The 20,055-nt window shown below is 38.7% G+C and overlaps 1 protein-coding gene across 1 annotated transcript in view; it reads right to left on the reverse strand.

The window, feature by feature from the left end:
- Positions 1 to 20,055, reverse strand: part of LOC134750691 (dedicator of cytokinesis protein 1) — a 114,842-nt gene that overhangs the window by 83,533 nt on the left and 11,254 nt on the right. Inside the window, exons 2-8 of the mRNA XM_063685927.1 lie at positions 14,592 to 14,760; positions 6,593 to 6,695; positions 5,359 to 5,504; positions 3,192 to 3,315; positions 2,317 to 2,526; positions 1,112 to 1,203; positions 212 to 355 (exon numbers count right to left, since the gene is read on the reverse strand). Coding sequence (XP_063541997.1) covers positions 212 to 355; positions 1,112 to 1,203; positions 2,317 to 2,526; positions 3,192 to 3,315; positions 5,359 to 5,504; positions 6,593 to 6,695; positions 14,592 to 14,760 — 988 coding nt within the window. The remainder of the gene's footprint in view (positions 1 to 211; positions 356 to 1,111; positions 1,204 to 2,316; positions 2,527 to 3,191; positions 3,316 to 5,358; positions 5,505 to 6,592; positions 6,696 to 14,591; positions 14,761 to 20,055) is intronic.

The following is a 20,055-nucleotide window of genomic DNA, read 5'->3' on the forward strand; positions in this document are numbered from 1 at the left end:
AGCCAGCAAGTAGCTACTTCCAAACCTCGACAATAATGTACTATTATTATTACAATAATTTGGTTTGTTCCCAAAGTTCTGAATTTTCTGGCGCTTTATTTCGTGCATGGTGAAACTTGAAAGTTAGAATTTTTTATTATTATTACGAAATGGCGGAATCAAGGTGGGCCGTGAGGTCTACAGTTGAAAGTGTATAATTTTGTGTACTCACGCGTAAAAAGGTGCCTGTATGTGTCGGTCGGGGGAATGCGAGTGGTCGGCCAGCAGCCTCGTGACGTCGGCGGCGGCCACACCGAACGGTCGCCGCAGACCACCCCCCGAACTGGGAGGGGGGGGCACACCGGCCATAGATCGTCTGGAAATCAATTATTTGTTTGTGTATAGTCGTTTGATTTGTAGCTGGCCCCGAACGGCTAATGCTTTGTATATTATTAAGTAAAACCGCACGAGCCCCTACCTGCAAAAAAGGGTTGTGTAATTCTAATGAGGGCTACCGTTTTTGTGCTCACCAGTTGACGCCACTGTAGATGTAGGTCCAGAAAAACAAATCTCAAAATTCTTCTATGCTTATTTTTATAAAATCAATACGTTCTAATATACACAAAGGTATATTATGCTCACTGTTTTTATGTAGCAAAGTATTTCTTTTTTGAGCTGATAAGGTGATCACTGATCAAATAAATAACGATTTAGGGCATTTTATATGAAAAGGGACCTTATTGTCGATGGCGCTTACGCCGCACAGCGTCGCGCGGCATTGTATTTATATCGGAGCATCGTTTATAATGGCGTAAGCGCCATCGACAATAAGGTCCCTTTTTATAGAAAATACTACATTTCATCATACTCGCTCAGTAAATGTGGAATTGCGCGCAGACTTAGCGGGGACTATAGAAAAAGCGTTTTCCCTTGAGAGTTATGAAGTTTCTAGTATTATACTTTATACTTCATTTTCGTATCGCAAGTGTGATGAAAAACATTGTGTATTACTCGTGGCGTAATAATATTGCAAACTCGAGTCTATAAATCGCTCCGGCGAGCCGTCGCGATTTAACTATACTCTCGTTTGCAATATTTAACCTACGCCCCATGTTGCACAATGCACTATTACCTGTAGTCCACGTTTTCTGAAGCCATGGAACCTATCCGAACCACGTGACAGACTAGAAATGTTTTCTCTCGCTTTATCTCACTGCCGAGGTCCTGAAAATGAATTGTATTTATTACTTTTAATGTTATATCAGTACAATTAAGATTTACTGTTTTTTAAAGGGTTCGCCTTTAAAAAACAGTAAAATATTGATTTTTATATACTTTTATTGTTTTCTTTCGTAATTGTGTTAACTGTATTTTTTTTTTGTAATAAATAAATAAATAAATATTATAGGACATTCTTACACAGATTGACTAAGTCCCACGGTAAGCCCAAGGAGGCTTGTGTTATGGGTACTCAGACAACGATATATATATAGGTAATATATAAATACTTAAAATACATAGAAAACACCCATGACTCAGGAACAAATATCTGTGCTCATCACACAAATAAATGCCCTTACCGGGATTCGAACCCAGGACCATCGGCTTCACAGGCAGGGTCACTACCCACTAGGCCAGACCGGTTGCAAAAATCAACAACAGGACAATAATAGGTCACACCGGGTGCAATATCTGGGAGACCGAGCTTTACTCGGAAAACATTTATAAAATCTCAAAAATGCGCGTTTTCCCAGAGATAAGACCTAGGCTAGATCGATTTTTCGCCCCCAAAAACCCCCATAAAGCAAATTTCATCGAAATCGTTAGAGCCGTTTCCGAGATCCCCGAAATATATAATATACAAGAATTGCTCGTTATAAGGTTGTACCATTTTCACAGGGCAGAGGTGTGGGTAGTGGTTGGGGGGGGGGGGAATGATAAATAAAGATTAACCCCCTTATTCATAAAACTTTACGGGCCTGATTTAGTTAAATTATGCTTTATCCCTTTCTTACAAATACATAAGTCATTACAAATACAAAATGACAGATAAAGACATAAGATTCATAGCTAATTCAGGCCAGTAACGCGTTTACGAATAACGCCATAAATACTTAGGTAGAGTGAACACGACTTGTCCAGTAGACATGTTCGGACTAGGCCATCTCATCATCAAATGTTCACTCAGCTTGTTTCTACTAGTATCATGTAGAGATAACAGTAGTTCTGCTGAATCTGTCATGCGGCAGATGAAGTTGTGTACTTTAACACGGTGTAGAAGTGAACTGCAGTAGGTAGTAGGGGGGGGGGGATAATGACTAAATGATAAATACTTACGGTGAAAACGACTTGTCCAGTAGACATGTTCGGACTAGGCCATCTCATCATCAAATGTTCAGTCAGCTTGTTTCCACTAGAATCATGTAGAGATAGTAGTAGTTCTGCTGAATCTGTCATGCGACAGACGAAGTTGTGTACTTTGACAGCTACGGTGTAGGAGCGTGCTGAAGGGTGGGTGGTGGGGGTTGGTGTCGCTGGTGTGGTTTCCTGAAAGTACGAAGATTTGTGACGTTTTCAACTAAAAGGTACCACATTGTCGGTTGTCGATAAGGTTGATTTCAAATATTTGAAATAACGCCTTATTGACAACCGACAATAAGTACCTTTTTAGTTGAAAACGGCACATTTATTTTTATTTACGTTTGGTAACAAAAAATATCGCAGAACAAACTCAGTTGTGGCCTACCCCATTTTACTACAATGACATATCACAGATAATTGTGCTTTTCAGAGGATCCTTATGCTTTCCATCAGAAAAACTCCCATGTTTTTCTGATGGATGGCCACTATAGGGAATATTACGCGAAACTCTGCGTAGGGGGCGCCACTACCAAAATCTGAGGGTCTATCGCGAGGCAAGAAAATCGAAGTTTCGTTATCTAACATCTCTGTCACTCTTGCATATTCGAGCGATAGAGGCAGATAACGAAGTTTCGGATTCTTAAACTACATGTTCAAATTACATGTTATTGAGAATATATCTAAATCATGTTATGCTCTAAACGTCACTGAAAATTCAAGCTTTAGCTATCACAAAATTACAGAACATTGAAAATGGCCTGAGTGGCTTCGAAAAAAGGATGTTACGGTCGCTCTTTGTTTTGCTCGACTTGGCGGGCACTACCGTGCCCCCAGATTAGAAGTTCACTAACCATATTTTTGTCAATCTTGGCGTTAGTTTCGTCGTGTAACGCGTTTAGTTTGTATGTGGACATATGTAGAGGGTTGACTAGTTGCCCGTTGGCGTTTCTCACCGCCAGCTCCATATCCAGTGCTCTGGGAACAAAATACACGTTTAGATAAATCTCTGTGGTTAGATATAAACACTAGTGTCTACGTCAATTCTTAGGATTAGTTGTCAAGCGGACCCCAGGCTCCCATGAGCCGTGGCGAAATGCCGGGATAACGTGAGGAAGGTGATGATGTTAGATATAAACAACTGGAACTTTTTGTCCTAGACTCGAGGTTGCTGCGCACTCCGCTGGTCATCAAGCCATAAGCCTTGATAACAGACTGCATGCATGCAATTACATGCAGATGCATGTAATTTTACCTAGACTTAAGAAAATTGAGTGCCCTGACAGGGTGTCATGTACCTACCATCCTCAAACTGTAACACCTAATGTATTATGAACATGACTGCAATACAATAAAGAATAATAAATAAAGAATAAAGCTTTTGCCCGCGACTTAGTCTGCGTGGACTAAGTAACAGCAGCTAATGTAAGTATAGCGCCTGGCAAAAACTCTCATAGCAATCATTCAATTTGAGCATATTATGCACACAGGTTAGCAGGCACTTCATTAATTATCTCAATTCCACCCCGCTTTTTACTTTCTTAAGGGATGATTTTCGGGATAAAAACTATCCTATGTCCTTCCCAGGGACTCAACCTATCTCTATGCCAAATTTCATCTAAATCGATTCAGCGGTTTAAGCGTGAAGAGGGAACACACAGACAGAAAGACAGACAGACAAAGTTTCGCATTTATAATATTATATAGTATGGATTATAACTGATTGCCTACTGAACTAAAAATCATTACGGATAACTCGGTGTTTTATAGGGAATTGAAAATTTTATTGAGAGGATGCTTTTGCACCGTGGATGAGATTTTTGATAATATTCAAGATTAAGGCTTATTATATTATGATCTTACTAAGTTTTTAATAATTATGTATGTATGTATGTATGTATAAACTCTTTATTGTACAAAGACATAGAATACAAATATGGCACAGAAATAGGCAGTACAAAGGCGAACTTATCCCTTTAAGGGATTTCTTCCAGTTATAACTTTAGTTTTAAGGCATGTTTCAAACACAATACCTGTATTGCTTTTTTTTGAATAAATGTATGACTGTCTACTATGACTATCAGGTACGCCAAACACCTTGAGAACTCGTCATGGCTCCGTCATTTTGAATAATTTCCAAAACTGATTTTGCAAAAAATCACATATAATTTACTAATTTTCACGACAGAATGGAACATGTAAAGGAGAATATATATTCCGGTTCGCTATCGCCACTAAAATCTGTAAGCTCTCTAAGCTATGTCGACATTGTCAATGAACTTGATTCTCATGCTGATCAAATCATTAGTTCCGTACTCAAAGGGTAAAAACGGGCCCCTATTACGGCCTATTACTAAGACTCCTCTGTCCGTCACCAGGCTGTATCTCATGAACCGTGATAACTAGACAGTTGATATTTTCATAGATGTATTTCTTTTGCCGAATAAAATAATTATTTAAGGCCGTTCCATCGGTTTGCCGCTGTCACTGTCACATTTCGCAAGAAAGAACGGGAAAGATAATGCACGCCAAGTGTCAATTTTGATCGAATTTTGTCGATTTTTATTTATTTTAAAAACGTTACCTTACAATATCGAAATTCGAAACTATGAAATTACTTTTTAAGTTAAGATTGTTTTTCTTATTTTTTTGTTTATAGTATCGCATAATAAATAGCCGAGTAAAGTTGGATTAAAAGTCCGAGTTAGAGGTTACTTTGTGAATTAATTGTATCGAGCGAAGTGTCATAATTCGTGTATCGGAAGCTATGTTATTAAAGATAATATAGTCAAGAACTACATATATTTTTTCCACGTCTACTAATATCAACGCCTCATAGAAAAACAAGATTTTTCGCCTTCTGGCTCAGGGAACCGCAGGGAAGTGTGGCTCCCATACAACAAACGTGATTTTTTTGCCGTTTTTTGCGTAATAGTACGGAACCGTAAGTGCGCGAGTCCGACTCGCAGTTGGCCGGTTTTTTAAATCCTTTGAAGTGATTTAGCCCTTTAATAGATTTACCTATTGCCCTTGTCTATAGTGAAGATGGCGGTCCTGGCGACGCGCCGCAGCTGGTCCAGAGGAAGGGCGCCCGACGCGGCCTGCGCTCGCAGCTCGAGCAGCGCGCGCATGCTCACTTCCATGAACTTGAAGCGGTCATCGCATGTCTGAAATTCGATAGATTAATATTATTTATTAATAACAAGTTACGCTGAGTCTTACGTAAGCGAACAACTCGCGAACGCGAAGAGGCGGGCCCATGGCGTTCGCGATCGCAACGAGATCGCCCACGTAGGACACTTCTATACCTATAGGTATCAAAGGTTTGATTCACCCCGCGCCGCATCGCTTCGCGTTCGCGTGTTGTTCGCCTACGTAGTGCTGTCATTATAAGCTCATCTCAAAAACAAATGTGCCATTTTCAATCAAAAGGGTACTTATTGTCGGTTGTCAATAAGGCGCTATTTCCATACAGCTTCAATTTGAAATCAACCTTGTTGACAAGCGACAATGTGGTACCTTTTGGGTTGAAAATGTCACAAATGATTATTAGACCCAGGTTTATTTTAAGGTTCCGTACCTCAAAAGGAAAAAACGGAACCCTTATAGGATAACTCGTGCGTCTGTCCGTCTGTCACAGCCTATTTTCTCCGAAACTACTGGACCAATTAAGTTGAAATTTGGTATACATATGTAAGTTTGTGACCCAAAGACGGACATGTAACGAAACAAATGAATTTTAAACATGAGGGCCACTTTTGGGGAGTAAATGAGAAAATTAAAAAAATAAGTTTTTTAAACTATATCGTGTTTTATATCAAATGAAGGAGCTCATAAACAATTTCGAAGTTATTCAAGAAAATAGGCAAAAAATGACCATTTCCCCCTTTATCTCCGAAACTACTGGGTCTAAAATTTTGAAAAAAATAAACTAAATAGATCTTTACCTATAGATTAGACGAAAACCTATTAGAAATTGCAGTCAAGCGTGAGTCGGACTTAATTACTTAGTTTTTGATCCGACCCCTACAGGTTTCTTAAAGACATTTCACTCACGTTTCACATAAAAAATACATTGTTTAAATTGTGTAATATACGGAACCCTTGGAACGCGAGTCCGACTCGCACTTGTTCGGTTTTTTTTATTCGTGGCGTTAATTTCATCGAGCATAGGGCTGAAACAGGAATTGTGCCTAAGTTACGTCAGTGGATTTTGAAAGGGAAGTCTTAAGAGTTTTCTACAGATCGCACTTACGGTGTAAAGTTTCTTCCAATGCTGCAGCCAATCTCTCAATGTGAGGGCAATGTCGTGAACCACGCCTGAACCCCCTGCGGAGGCAACCACTGTATCGCCGACTCTGTAACAAAAATTGACAACGTACAATATATTAAGGAAGAAAACCCTTTAAAAATTTACTTTCTTTTGAAATTTAAAATTTGCTTTGGAGGCGCCATAGCCTTCAGTAACAAGTGCATATACTTGGAAAGAAACTCGACCTATGCCGCTGTGGCCCAGTAGCCGAATGGCACCCGCGACAGCAGACGACGCTGGTTCGTTTCCAGCCTGGGGCACTGGAGGCTTTGGTCACTTTTTCTTAGTACATGACATTTATATCAGTTTATAACCCTTTGAAAGCCAAACACGTCAACTGCAGCACACAGCTACAGCCTAATATCAACCTTCGTGCATTCCCACAAGGTTCAAGATGGCGCGCCGCACATGATAGGCGTGGCCATGGAGACTATATAAAGGAGCCAAATCTCTATGTATGAAAAGTGTCCATCAAAAAACAGTAATTAGGCGGCGCCACCATACACCGAAATACTACCAAAAACAACCTACGTAATTTGGTCGGGTTATTTGTTGGTACATGTTATACTCATGTCCCAGAGCCTAACTAGCGCCACCGGAGAGATTAGGAACTATTATTTAAAGCTCAAAGCGGTCACTTTTTCAACAATTCTGCCATAAGAGATTGGCATCCTTTCTATACCATCCATAGGCGTGGCATTGTCTCGATTTCTCCATACAAACGTACTCGACTGTTTCCTCCGTAGTTTTTAGAGCCAGAGCAATGACTTTTTTCAACAAAGAATATGATTATTAATATCTATGTCGGACTTTTGATATTTTTGTTTTTATAAGCGCTAGAGCACTGCAAATATTCGCAAAAACGGCCTAATTTATTAGGCCGCAAAGAGAAGCATGGTATTCAAAACTGACATCAATTTGCCTAAACAGCAAAACAGTCTAATACAGATAATTTAATTACCTTACATTAGGCTAAGTTTTGGAGGAGGAAACAGCCGAGTACGAAACCTCGTTTTTAGGGGTCTTCGTACAGTTCGTACCCAAGGGGTAAAAACGGGACGGGACGGGAAGACTCCGCTGTCCGTCTGTCTGTCGGTTTGTCTGTCAGCAGGCTGTATCTCATGAACCGTATTAGCTAAACAGTTGAAATTTTCACAGATGATGTATTTCTGTTGCCGCTATAACAACAAATACTAAAAAGTACGGAACCCTCGATGCGCGAGTCCGACTCGCATTTGGCCGGTTTTTTTAGATTGTTACGCAGGATTTTTCGCCTAACCTGGCGTTGTCCTTATCGCACTAGTTTTAGGAGCCGCTTCCGTTAGCGAGACGGATATATATTCACCTACAATATTTAAATTTCAGCTCCTCTTAAAAAGGTCCTCAACTGGGTCGGAGTTTTTCGAAATGCGCATAAGTTTTACTTGTCAATCGTATGCATAGTGTCAACTTTTTTTATAGCCTTGATACTATGCTATGTTAAATCTCATAGAACAAAACTAGAGACAGGAAAAACTTACGCTGGCGCCATCTATAATACCATTAACCTTTATGACACAAAGTATTTACATAGTCATAATTAAAGCGAAACCGTGCATAACGGGGTCGCGTAAACGGGGTTTTACTGTAGTTAATTAATAAGTATTCTAAATCACATCAAATTTTGCATACAAACTTGATCAAACAATAACGATTGACACTATCTGGAATTAGAGTTTTGAATGATTCACGGTTAGTTTCACTAGACTTATATTGACCGGGATATAGACCGTGATTACCTTTTGTATTATTTGTGAGCTCCCGATATTTCGACGCAGTTACATGCATCATGTTCACGGGTTACTGAAGATAGCGGGTGGGTGTCAAAGTTGTGTAGACAGCGCTCTGTCTACCCTCATTCTTGCGCGTCGGCTGCGTTCACTTTCAACGTTACCAACGGTCGCATTCACACTTGTTGGTCCGGTCGCGTTCACACTCGTTGGTCTGTCCAAACACACTACACTCACGGTGTCACTACGCGTGTTTGATTCGGATATCACTGGTTTTTTACACAAACAAATCACAGGATTCCACACATTTGACAGTTTAAACCCATCTTCACGATTGAAATTTTTGTATTTGTGAATTTCAACGGCTTCTCTTACCAATCTTGGTATATAGTGGCGTTCTGTCGAAATGACCTTGGGACTATGCAACTCGATCCAGTGATTTGTACCCGACTCAAGGAGATGCTGAGCAATATGAACCGTGAACATGATGCATGTAACTGCGTCGAAATATCGGGAGCTCACAAATAATACAAAAGGTAATCACGGTCTATATCCCGGTCAATATAAGACTATCTGGAATGTATGTTATCACAAACAATTAAACTATTAACCCGAACATTGGGGCTATGTCCCGACCTAAAATGTGTCACTTACAATTGCCGATAGAGGAGGGCACTGGGCCGGCTATTTATAGTGCTAGACGATAATGGGGGGTATTACTGCAATGTTCTGCCACCAGAGTGCAGCACTAGCCCCTTTAGTAAACCATAGAGTACATTATACATACTGTGCCTGTAACAGTTTTTTGACAAGTTTTCAGAGATAATAAAATATGACATTGATGCATCAAGGCGGTTTGTTCACAGAGGACCTACCGGGAAACGAGAATCCGAAATTTCGCTGTCTGCCTCTTTATCGCTCGAATTTTGAAAAATTTCGTGTTTTACTCGGTGGCAAAATTTGTTTAAACTTCGTGCCTTGAAACCCTCGCAATGCTTAAGGTTCTACTTGTGAATAAGATCTTATTTTTTAACTTATATGGTGCTGTATGTATTTAGATGGTTTTTGCAATAAACGTTTTTCTATTCTATTCTATTCTATTCTATTCTATTCTATTCAAATAAAAAAATAACAAAATGCTACCTACTTATGATGCCACCCGGTCGGTGATAAGGACAAAACATGGCACTATTTTCTCTTTCCTCTTATAGGAATCGCAATAAGACTATCTTTCTCTGTCAAAAATTGTCAGGCCCTTGACTAATATCGTAATAATTGTCAGCGTGTATGAGTTTATAATGTAAAGAGATTAAAGTTGAACGACCTTTGATAGCGCGTGCCAAATGATTCATACCGAGCTTTCGTATTCGCATGTTTCGCTGGTATATGTTACCCGGCGCCCCCGGCGAGTTGGCCAACGACACCTCCTCGTAACTCATGAGGCCCTGGTACCTGCTCCGCGCTAAATTCAATGTTAAGACAGTTTTTTCTTGATTTTGGACACCGTAGCCTATGGAGACTAACAAGCAACGCTAAGCGGTTTTCGTAGGATATGGATGTTGCTATATGAAGGGTGTCACATTCGCGTTTCTGACTTATGAAGCAATTGTTTCTACTGCAACATAAAATAAAATGTTTTTGTTGACCAACCAATCAAAAAGCGAAGCAGCGTTTTTAAATAGGATAATTTGCATTAAATCCGAGTCTCCTTAATCAAGAAATATTTTATCGAAATGTATGAAGTTCTATTTTCAAAAATTTTATAATTGACTAAACCGTATCGATAAAATTCTTATGCTTGAGTCGGAAGTGCCATAGACTATCCAACGTAGAAAAGTACGTAGAGTTGCATACGAAGTTACAAAATTATAATGTATGAGTTTATAATGTAAAGAGATTAAAGTTGAATGACCTTTGATAGCGCGTGCCAAATGATTCATACCGAGCTTTCGTATTCGCATGTTTCGCTGGTATATGTTTCTAAATATTTACTATCGTTCAGCCCACGGTCATAATAGTAGTACTGATTTTATAACATCGCGCCTTTGATTTGTATCGTTCGATTTTTGAGCCAAACTTTTTTTTTCAGTATTTATTTATTTATGTAGTCAGTAAAATTGTACAAATGATGAACTTAATGTCTACCAATCAACTAGGGCTCGCGGTCGAATCCGTGTTTCGTTTACACGTTTCGAATACCCGTCTCCGAATAATACGTAAACGGTTTTCTGGTCCGTTCCGCACGTTTAATTAAAAAACGTGTAGTTAAGACCCGTGTACACGGATAAACGGGTATTCGAAGATACGTATCTTATTTATCCGTGGCTCCGGACACGTCCTTGACGATAGTAGCGAAGGAACGAACGCCAGCTACAAATGAATAGACAAAAGATTCATGACGAGTTTCTGTCATATTTAACCTTATTCCGTGGGGTCATAGAGTCGAAATTTAATAAACGGTTTAGAAAACCCTTTCTTGAGCAGGTAGTTTTTGCTTGCAATAGGTATTACGAGTATTCACGCTTCTTATCAAAGTAGTATTTTATATAGCACTTTAAATTGCTACTTTTTTTTACGTTGCTGGTTAGCAATAAAATAAAATAAAAACCTGCTAGTACCTATTTAAAAAAAAAATTAGAACCATCGAGTTCAGTATGTAGGCAGGAAGTCAAACTAATGTTCGAAATTGGCATTAGGTAAGTATTTATAAAAAAATAATTTTTTAACTTGCTTCTTTATTTTTAGTTTAATTTGAGAGCATAGTGTAGGTACACCTTATAAAACAAAGTCCCCCGCCGCGTCCGTATGTCTGTCTGTATGTTCGCGATAACCAGACCTCACCTATGAATGAAGTTTTTCTTTGGGAATGTTTATGTGTATATTTTGTTAAGGTTTTGTTTAAATTGGTAGAAATGTGACGATGTTTGCTAATGAAGTTAGAAAAAATCACGCTGGCCAGGAACTTAATCGGAAACGCTGCCCAATCTATTTGAGATATAACGACACAATGTATGGTGGAAAAAAGTCTACAAAAAAGTGCGCGATGGCTGTCTGTCTATATTTTAAGAATAATTAACCCATTATTAACTTCTAAAAAAACCGGACAAGTCCAAAAAAACCGGGCGAGTCGGACTCGCCCACCGAAGGTTCCGTACAAAATTTAATTTTAAATTTTAGTTGTTATAGAAATGAAATAGAACAGAAATACATGTGTAAAATTTTTAACTGTCTAGCTATCACGGTTCATGAGATACAGCCTAGTGAGTGGTGACAGACAGGTGGATGGAAGTCTTAGTATTATTGGGCTTCCGATGTGAATACTTGTTACAGAATGTATTTTATTATGCTTGACTCTCCATGCGAAGCCGGGGCGGGTCGCTAGTTATTAATAAACATTTTAAATCAACTTGATAAAATTGCACCTTCTCAATAAATTCTAATTGTTTTTGCTCTAGGTACCTCTTACCATAATAAAACGCTTTTTAGTGCGGCGCGGCTACAAAACAATGGAAAACATTTTCTTGTGCAGATGTTTTGACCTTATTACAACGACATAAAGCTTATAATTGGCGGTGACACTTGTGATAATAGTTTGGGAACCTACATGTTTTCGATGATGACAAACAAAAGGATATTGGAAAACAATGGATGGATGGACCATTTAAGTTTATTACCTGAACGCTAGTGAGAAAGTGACCAAAGTAAATTATGAATGATTACCAATTTAAAGATCTATCTTAATGTAATTAGCAATATTATCGCAAGTTATCCAAGGTAGTATGGGTTTTTATGGTTCTTGGGTAAAATTCTGCTTTTCATTTAAGCATGATTACTCGATAATCCCGCTTTTGTGTACCTAACTTTTTTTGCGCCGTTGGCAGGTTTGTTGTTTTCGCAAAGCAGTAATACACCTGAGATAAAAATAACCACGAAATAATTAAACTGTTATTTTTAATGAATATTGTATTCTGTCTGCACACCTATTATTAATGAAAAAATACAATACCATAATGTAATTATAAAAAAAAAAACTATGATCGATATCAAATTTATGTAATTAGCTTAGAAGCAATCGGTTTTATTAAATGATATAAATAGTTTAAAATAAAAATTATATATACCTACTATTAAACATAGGAAGATGGCTCAGTACCTATGTTTTATCAATACGGTTAAAAACAATTTAAAAAAAAGTAATTGTGCGGTTTTATGAAACCACGATGCAAGTGAAACTTTTTTCGGATTGTAGGCATTTAACTAAAAAATTTCGGAAAATAATTCGAATTACGGTATTAAAATCGCGGTTTTAATGTTAACTTAATAAATTGGGGCGATAGAATAAAAGTTTTACTTTAAAAATCGTACGACAAACGAATTCATCTGAAGTCAACATAATAATAGTGGAAAGTGGACCTTGTTACCATTGTACATTGGCTCAAACTGGTTCGGATCATTCAGACCCGTTCGGAACGGTTTTAAGTACCCGTGTAAACGGAGATACGTGTCTGAGATACGTTTCTTGGGAACGTTCCTTCGAAACGTTTTCGAATCCCGGCGGTTCCGTGTAAACCGGGTTCTTAGTACCGCCGGGCTTAAGAACACGGGTATTCGTTTCGGCGTGTAACACGGATACCGGGAGCCCTACAATCAACTATTGGGTTAAACAGGAACAGAATTAAGTATTGTATTATTTGTACTATAACAATATTTAACATCTTCCTCGCGTTTTCCCGGCATTTTGCCACGGCTCCATGGGAGCCTGGGGTCCGCTTGGCAACTAATCCCAAGAATTGGCGTAGGCACTAGTTTTTACGAAAGCGACTGCCATCTGACCGTTCAACCCAGAGGGGAAACTAGGCCTTGTCGGGATTAGTCCGGTTTCCTCACGATGTTTTCCTTCACCGAAAAGCGACTGGTAAATATCAAATGATATTTCGTACATAAGTTCCGAAAAATCATTGGTACGAGCCGGGGTTTGAACCCGCGACCTCCGGATTGCAAGTCGCACGCTCTTACCGCTAGGCCACCAGCGCTCTAATATTTAACAATAGTAGGGTATTTGACTGTATAATAAATAATTTTACACCATGCATGAAATAAAGCACCAGAAGATTAATAGAGAAAAGTAGATAGCAGTTATTTTTAGACACAATTTCTATTTTAAACCCCGTATAAAACTATAAAGAGTGGGTAATTTGATCGTGACGTCACATGCTAGTGTTTCCAATAAATTCCATAGTAGCAAAATCGTTTTGACAGTTCGGACTAGTTCGACGAGCTCCTGTCTCTATCTAATATATCTATACATTTCTGTCTCGCTCTTGACCTATTAGGATAGAAAGAGACTTACCTCTCGACTTCACACTCTCTCAACTGTACATAATTCTTCGGGAAAGCGCCCACATCGTCTCTCCGTAGACTGCGACCCCAGTACCAGTGCTCTGTCTCTCTCTCTCAGTGTACCAGCTCACCGACTTATTCGACGAGCTCCTGTCTCTATCTAAAATATCTATACATTTCTGTCTCGCTCTTGACCTATTAGGATAGAAAGAGACTTCCCTCTCGACTTCACACTCTCTCAACTGCACATAGTTCTTCGGGGAAGCGCCCACACCGTCTCTCCGTAGACTGCGACCCCAGTACCAGTGCCCTGTCTCTCTCTCTCTCAGTGGACCAGCTTACCGACTTCTTCGACGAGCTCCTTTCTCTATCTAAAATATATATACAGTTCTGTCTCGCTCTTGACCTATTAGGATAGAAAGAGACTTACCTCTCGACTTCACACTCCCTCAACTGCACATAGTTCTTCGGGAAAGCGCCCACGCCGTCTCTCCGTAGACTGCGACCCCAGTACTAGTACCCCGTCTCTTTCTCTCAGTGGACCAGCTCACCGACTTCTTCGACGAGCTCCTTTCTCTATCTAAAATATCTATACATTTCTGTCTCCCTCTCGTCCTATTAGGATAGAAAGAGACTTACCTCTCGACTTCACACTCTCTCAACTGCACGTAGTTCGCGCCCACACCGTCTCTCCGTAGACTGCGACCCCAGTACTAGTGCCCCGTCTCTCTCTCAGTGGACCAGCTCACCGACTTCTTCGACGAGCTCCTGTCTCTATCTAAAATATACATTTCTGTCTCGCTTTTGACCTATTAGGATAGAAAGAGACTTACCTCTCGACTTCACACTCTCTCAACTGCACATAGTTCTTCGGGAAAGCGCCCACACCGTCTCTCCGTAGACTGCGACCCCAATACCAGTGCTCTGTCTCTCTCTCGCAGTGGACCAGCTCACCAACTTCCAGGGGGAGGTGGGGGGACGGCCCGTTGTAATTGTATATGGCTGTGGACAATAGTTTTATTAGAAAAACTTTGGTTAAAAATTCAAATTATTTTTATCAAATATTTAGATTTGTGTTAATCAAGTAGTCACACTACTATTTAAAGTAAAAAATACTAAAATAGAGGTCATGTAGGTATTAAATAAAAAACCGGCCAAGTGCGAGTCGGACTCACGCACGAAGAGTTTCGTACCATTACGCAAAAAACGGCAAAAAAATCGCGTTTTTTGTATGGCTCCCATAAATATTTATTTTATTCTGTTTATAGTATTTGTTGTTATAGCGGCAACAGACCATACATCATCTGTAAAAATTTCAACTGTCTAGCTACCACGGTTCATGAGATACAGCCTGGTGACAGACGGACAGCGAAGTCTTAGTAATAGGGTCCCATTTTTACCCTTTGGAAAAGATAATGCATTGTAATGTAACTTATGTTTATACACATGAATAAAAGATTCGCGACCACATTTTAGGCGCCCTATCCAAATCCAGCACAATTTCAAGGAAAGGCGACCGTTACGCTCTTGATATGTAATCACAAATTATATGCTATGATTTTTTAATGAGACAACTCTATAATATATCCTGTTGTAACAGCTGTCAGATTTGGCAGACAATAGTTGCAAATGGCGGCCAAAAAGGATATCAGACATCGCACGGTACGAAATCAATGAACTGTTTGTTTTGAATCCCATAGGTTGGGTTAGCTAAAAATAATTCACGTACATAAAATAAAGTCCAAACTAACAGAGGCGCAAATCTAGTTAATTAATGAACACCCCTTAATTGTATAAAGGGGGATTTCAGGCCGTTATGAAAAGAAAAAAACACCTAAAACATGAATTTCTGGGGAACGAGATCTGAATTTCTTAGTAGTTCACGTTCGAGGCTAGAGTAGTGTTGTATCGAAAAAACTCGAGTTTTAATTTGTTTCCATGTTTCAATTAGTCTACGCGAAATATAGGTCGGCTCTTTAAACTACACACGAGCGAATCTCAACAACTACGAGAACTACTTTAAGGCCGTTCCGTCGGTTTGCCGCTGTCTCTGTCACATTTCGCAAGAAAGAACGGGAAAGATCATGCGCGCCAAGTGTCAATTTTGATCGAATTTTGTCGATTTTTATTTATTTTAAAAACGTTACCCTACAATATCGAAATTCGAAAGCTATGAAATGATTATTTAAGTTAAGATTGTTTTTCTTCTTTTTTTATTTATAGTATCACATAATAAAGTACCGTCCGAGTTAGAGGTTACTTTGGGAATTAATTGTATCGAGCGAAGTGTCATAATTCGTGTATCGGAAGCTATGATATTAAAGATAATATAGTCAAGAACTACATATATTTTTTCCACGTCTACGAATATCAACGCCTCTTAGAAAAACAGGATCATATAAGGAGATTTTTCGCCTTCTGGCTCAGGGAACCGCCTTAAATGTTACTTACGCGTCTTACAAGTTACAAGGTTTGTAAAAAAAATGTGGGTCAGCTTGAGCCCCGAGGTTTCCGTACCATCAAACATACCTTCTAATATTATAAATGCGAAAGTAAGACGGTCTGTCTGTGATTGAGTTGAAATTTGGTATGAAGATAGTTTGAAGCCATCATCATCGTGTCACGCATACCTACGATCGCTTGAGAAGCTTGTTGTTTATAAAGTTTAACTAACTACTTACACTAGGCCGGAATTACGTGTTATTGTTTATTTTATGTATTTTTTTTGTAATTACTTTAAGTTCTTGTTGTATAATCTTCGCAATAAATCCACAAAAACTTACTCGAGTCCCGAGTTTTCCTAAGATACAGATAGATATAAAAAAGCTCGAGTTTTTCACAACACTAAGCCTGAGGCAGCTGCTTTCGGAACAAAGAAATGTAAAATTAGGTTAAGATTGAAAGAAACTTTATACGATTTGAAACAAAAAAAGGTTTCTTTAGAAATTACGCCAAATGCCATATCTAAAAGTCGTTGCATTGCAGTACATTTTCAAATTACCTATTGGTATATTGCTTTGAAATTAAAACAAATATATATATATTTTAATAAAAAAGAATTAAGCCAAGAGATACTATTTCTGTACGCATTCATCCAATATTTTATTAACATGATGAATAAAATTGTAAGAAAATGAAAAATCACGCGTACCTACCTAAAGATTTATCTGCACTAAAACAAGATAGGTTCCAATATTATGTAGGTACATATGTACTCTAAACTAAATGTGTGAAAAGCGTTCAGTCAGCATCGAAAGTATCGAATCAGACTACGCATTAAAAGTATTGTCTTATAGGCTATAAATTATAATAACTTTACAAAAATGTGTCTTTATCAATCAAAAGGTACCACATTGTCGCTGTTATGGTTACGGTTATTCATATATAAAGATGCAATCTAATTTCGTCCTAAGCGTCGTGGGTAAGCGACAATGTGGTACCTTTTGATTGAAAACGTCACAAATATGTATGTCTTTGTATATTATGTTAAACAATTATATAAGGTGGAATACTTTTTAACGCGAACTATGTATAGGTATAAAATACTCTATTAGGAAAAGTCTTCCGGTGGCAGATACTTTTGGTACAAACAGCTACACTTCTAAATGTACCCATGGACCTTATTACAAAGGCATAAGGCCCACCGGTACAGTTACAGTGTGAACGATGGTAAATTGTTTCATCCGCTACTGATGCTCACTGGACTAGGACGCGATTTACTTTACATTGTCTCAAATACTTACTACTCCTACTACTACTTACTCCGCTGGCTCAGCGACCCGTAGTGGATCTTGGCCTCCGATACTAGGTTTCGCCATTCGTTCCTATCCTGTGCGATCCGACGCCATTCAGCCGCCTGGATGTCACATAGGTCCTTCTGGACCTCATCGATCCACCGGTACCTGGGCCTTCCGACCGGACGTCTCCCAGTTGTCTCAAATACCAATACAAATATGTTTACCAATATCAATATCACTATGTTTTCGCCATATTTTATGTCTCTTTCCTTTATGTTGCTTTCTTTTTGTCTATTACCTTCCGTGATTCTCACTTGATGGTCTCATCGGAAGATCAGCGCTGGAAGTCGCCAGCAGCATGCTGAGATGTGGCCATTTCGTGACATTTTATTTTCACTATGTTCTTTTAATGTATGTCTATTGTCTGTGTGTTTACGAATAAAAACTATTCTATTCTATAAAGGATAACGCACACTATAGAATATGACGCACTCAATTGTGTAACTGTGCACTCAATATGTGAAAGACTTACACACAATGGCAGGAATGTGGTCGCGCGCCTAAATCGCGTGTGCTTCTGCGCATGCCGTGCGGTGTGCGCGCGCAGGGCTAAGAAAATCTAGACTGGCTAAGCTTTTTAGTCTTGCTCAAGGAAATCGGTACATGGTGTTTTATCACACTTTAAATTCGCGTTTTGAACACATATTTAATCATACGAGCAGGTCTATCGCTATTTAACAGAGTCCTTCCGTGACCAAAGCTGGTGCAACTCAGCTAAAACGTCGGAATTTAAGAGGCCGGTGTCGATTTTAGTCGTAAAAATTTAAAATTGATAGATTTAGTCGGTGAAATTGTACACCTTTTGTTACCTAATTGAAATAACAAGTACTGGTTTGTATTAGCGCATCTTCTTATCTTACCTTTTATCAGATCAATTTGTGGAAAACAGACTCACTAAATTAGTAATGTTTGTTTTTCTGATGGACGTTTAGGTAAACGCGCGTAAAGCACTGATTTTGTCGCTATTATTTGTAAATTTCGTAAAGTTTGGACGGCTAAACATGGTAATTTTGTATTACACATATCCTGTAATTGACGTTTATCAGACTACATTCTTATTATTATGACTTTAAAGTAGTGTAAATGAAAGTTAGACGAAATCAATTTTCTCCAGAAATTACTTCAAAACAAGTGACAATTTCTCTGAAAATCGACTTAATTTCAACGTAATTTTGATACTTAAACAATCTACAACATTGGTAAAACTATTTTTATACATCAATTTGTATAACTTACCAACATAAATTTTTGATGAATTTTTAAAAACTGCCCCATCTTTTCATTTATTACCGGTGACGCACGCTTGCGACCTCATTATTAAAAGGCAAGATGAGAAGACGTGCTAATAGAAACCAATTCTTGTTATTTAGATATTACGTAACAAAACGTATATAATTTCAACGACTAAATCTATCAATTTAAAATTTTTGCTCCAAAATCGACTACGGCCTCTTAAGGTAAAAACAATGAAATTAAATAGCGGTAGACCCGTTCGTATAATTAAATAAATATGGTGTTTTATCAACCCAAGGGTAAAGTCAAGACTTTACATAGCCTAGCTAGTTATAAACTAGAGAAGACTAAATGACGTCAACCTTGATTTGAAAGATGACCTTTCTGCGGGCTTAGCACGGTAGCATTTTTATCGCTTGTCACCATGCCTGTCACGTTCTAACAAGTAGGTAGGTAGTGCGAAAGTGACAGGCATAGTGACAGGTGATAAAAATGCAACCATGCTGACATTGCTGACACCGCTGCTCTACAGGGAAATAAAATGACTGTTCAGAATAGTGTCAATCTTGAAATTGGGAAAAAAATGGCTGATCTATAAACAACGCTGTTATATAGAAAGTCAATTGCGTAGACATTAGCGTATATGTCAGTTTTGTGGTTTTATCTAATCTGCCGCGTCTAAAACATGTGTAAGCCAACGTAACCCTATCCCGCAGCGCACCTGAAACAGGATACGGTAACAAGACCCACCGATAAGCTAGCACAGACACCCGGCTTATCTCGCGTTATAAATATAACAGATTCTGCTCCCGACTTCGCCTGCATAACAAATTTTCCGTTTTCGATCTACAAGCATAAAACTGGAGAGCCATAATGTTGCCTAGGATTGCGCTAACTTTTCTTCTTCCTGCCCTTATCCCACGTTATGGGGTCGGCACAACATGTTTTTCTCTTCCATTCTCTCTATCTTTCGTCACCTCAGCACTCTCCTTTCTTTCTCTCTCTCTTCTCTCTGTCTTCTTTCACAAAATCCATCCATCGTTTTTCCATCCATCAGCTCTTTGCGCGAATTCTGATTACACGTATTTAGGACCTAATGAAGGCATTAAAACTATTTCCAGCTTGCTAAAAACGTTTTTTATGGATCTACTTTGATTGACCCAGTTAGTCGGGTCAAAATTTGTTAAACATTTTGCTTATGTTCAAAAATACGTTGACTTTTTTTCAACACAGATTCATATTAGAACTCCAAATATCCCATCGAGTA

The sequence above is a fragment of the Cydia strobilella genome, chromosome 20, assembly GCF_947568885.1.
Source record: "Cydia strobilella chromosome 20, ilCydStro3.1, whole genome shotgun sequence".
In the NCBI taxonomy this organism is placed as follows: Eukaryota; Metazoa; Arthropoda; class Insecta; order Lepidoptera; family Tortricidae; genus Cydia; species Cydia strobilella.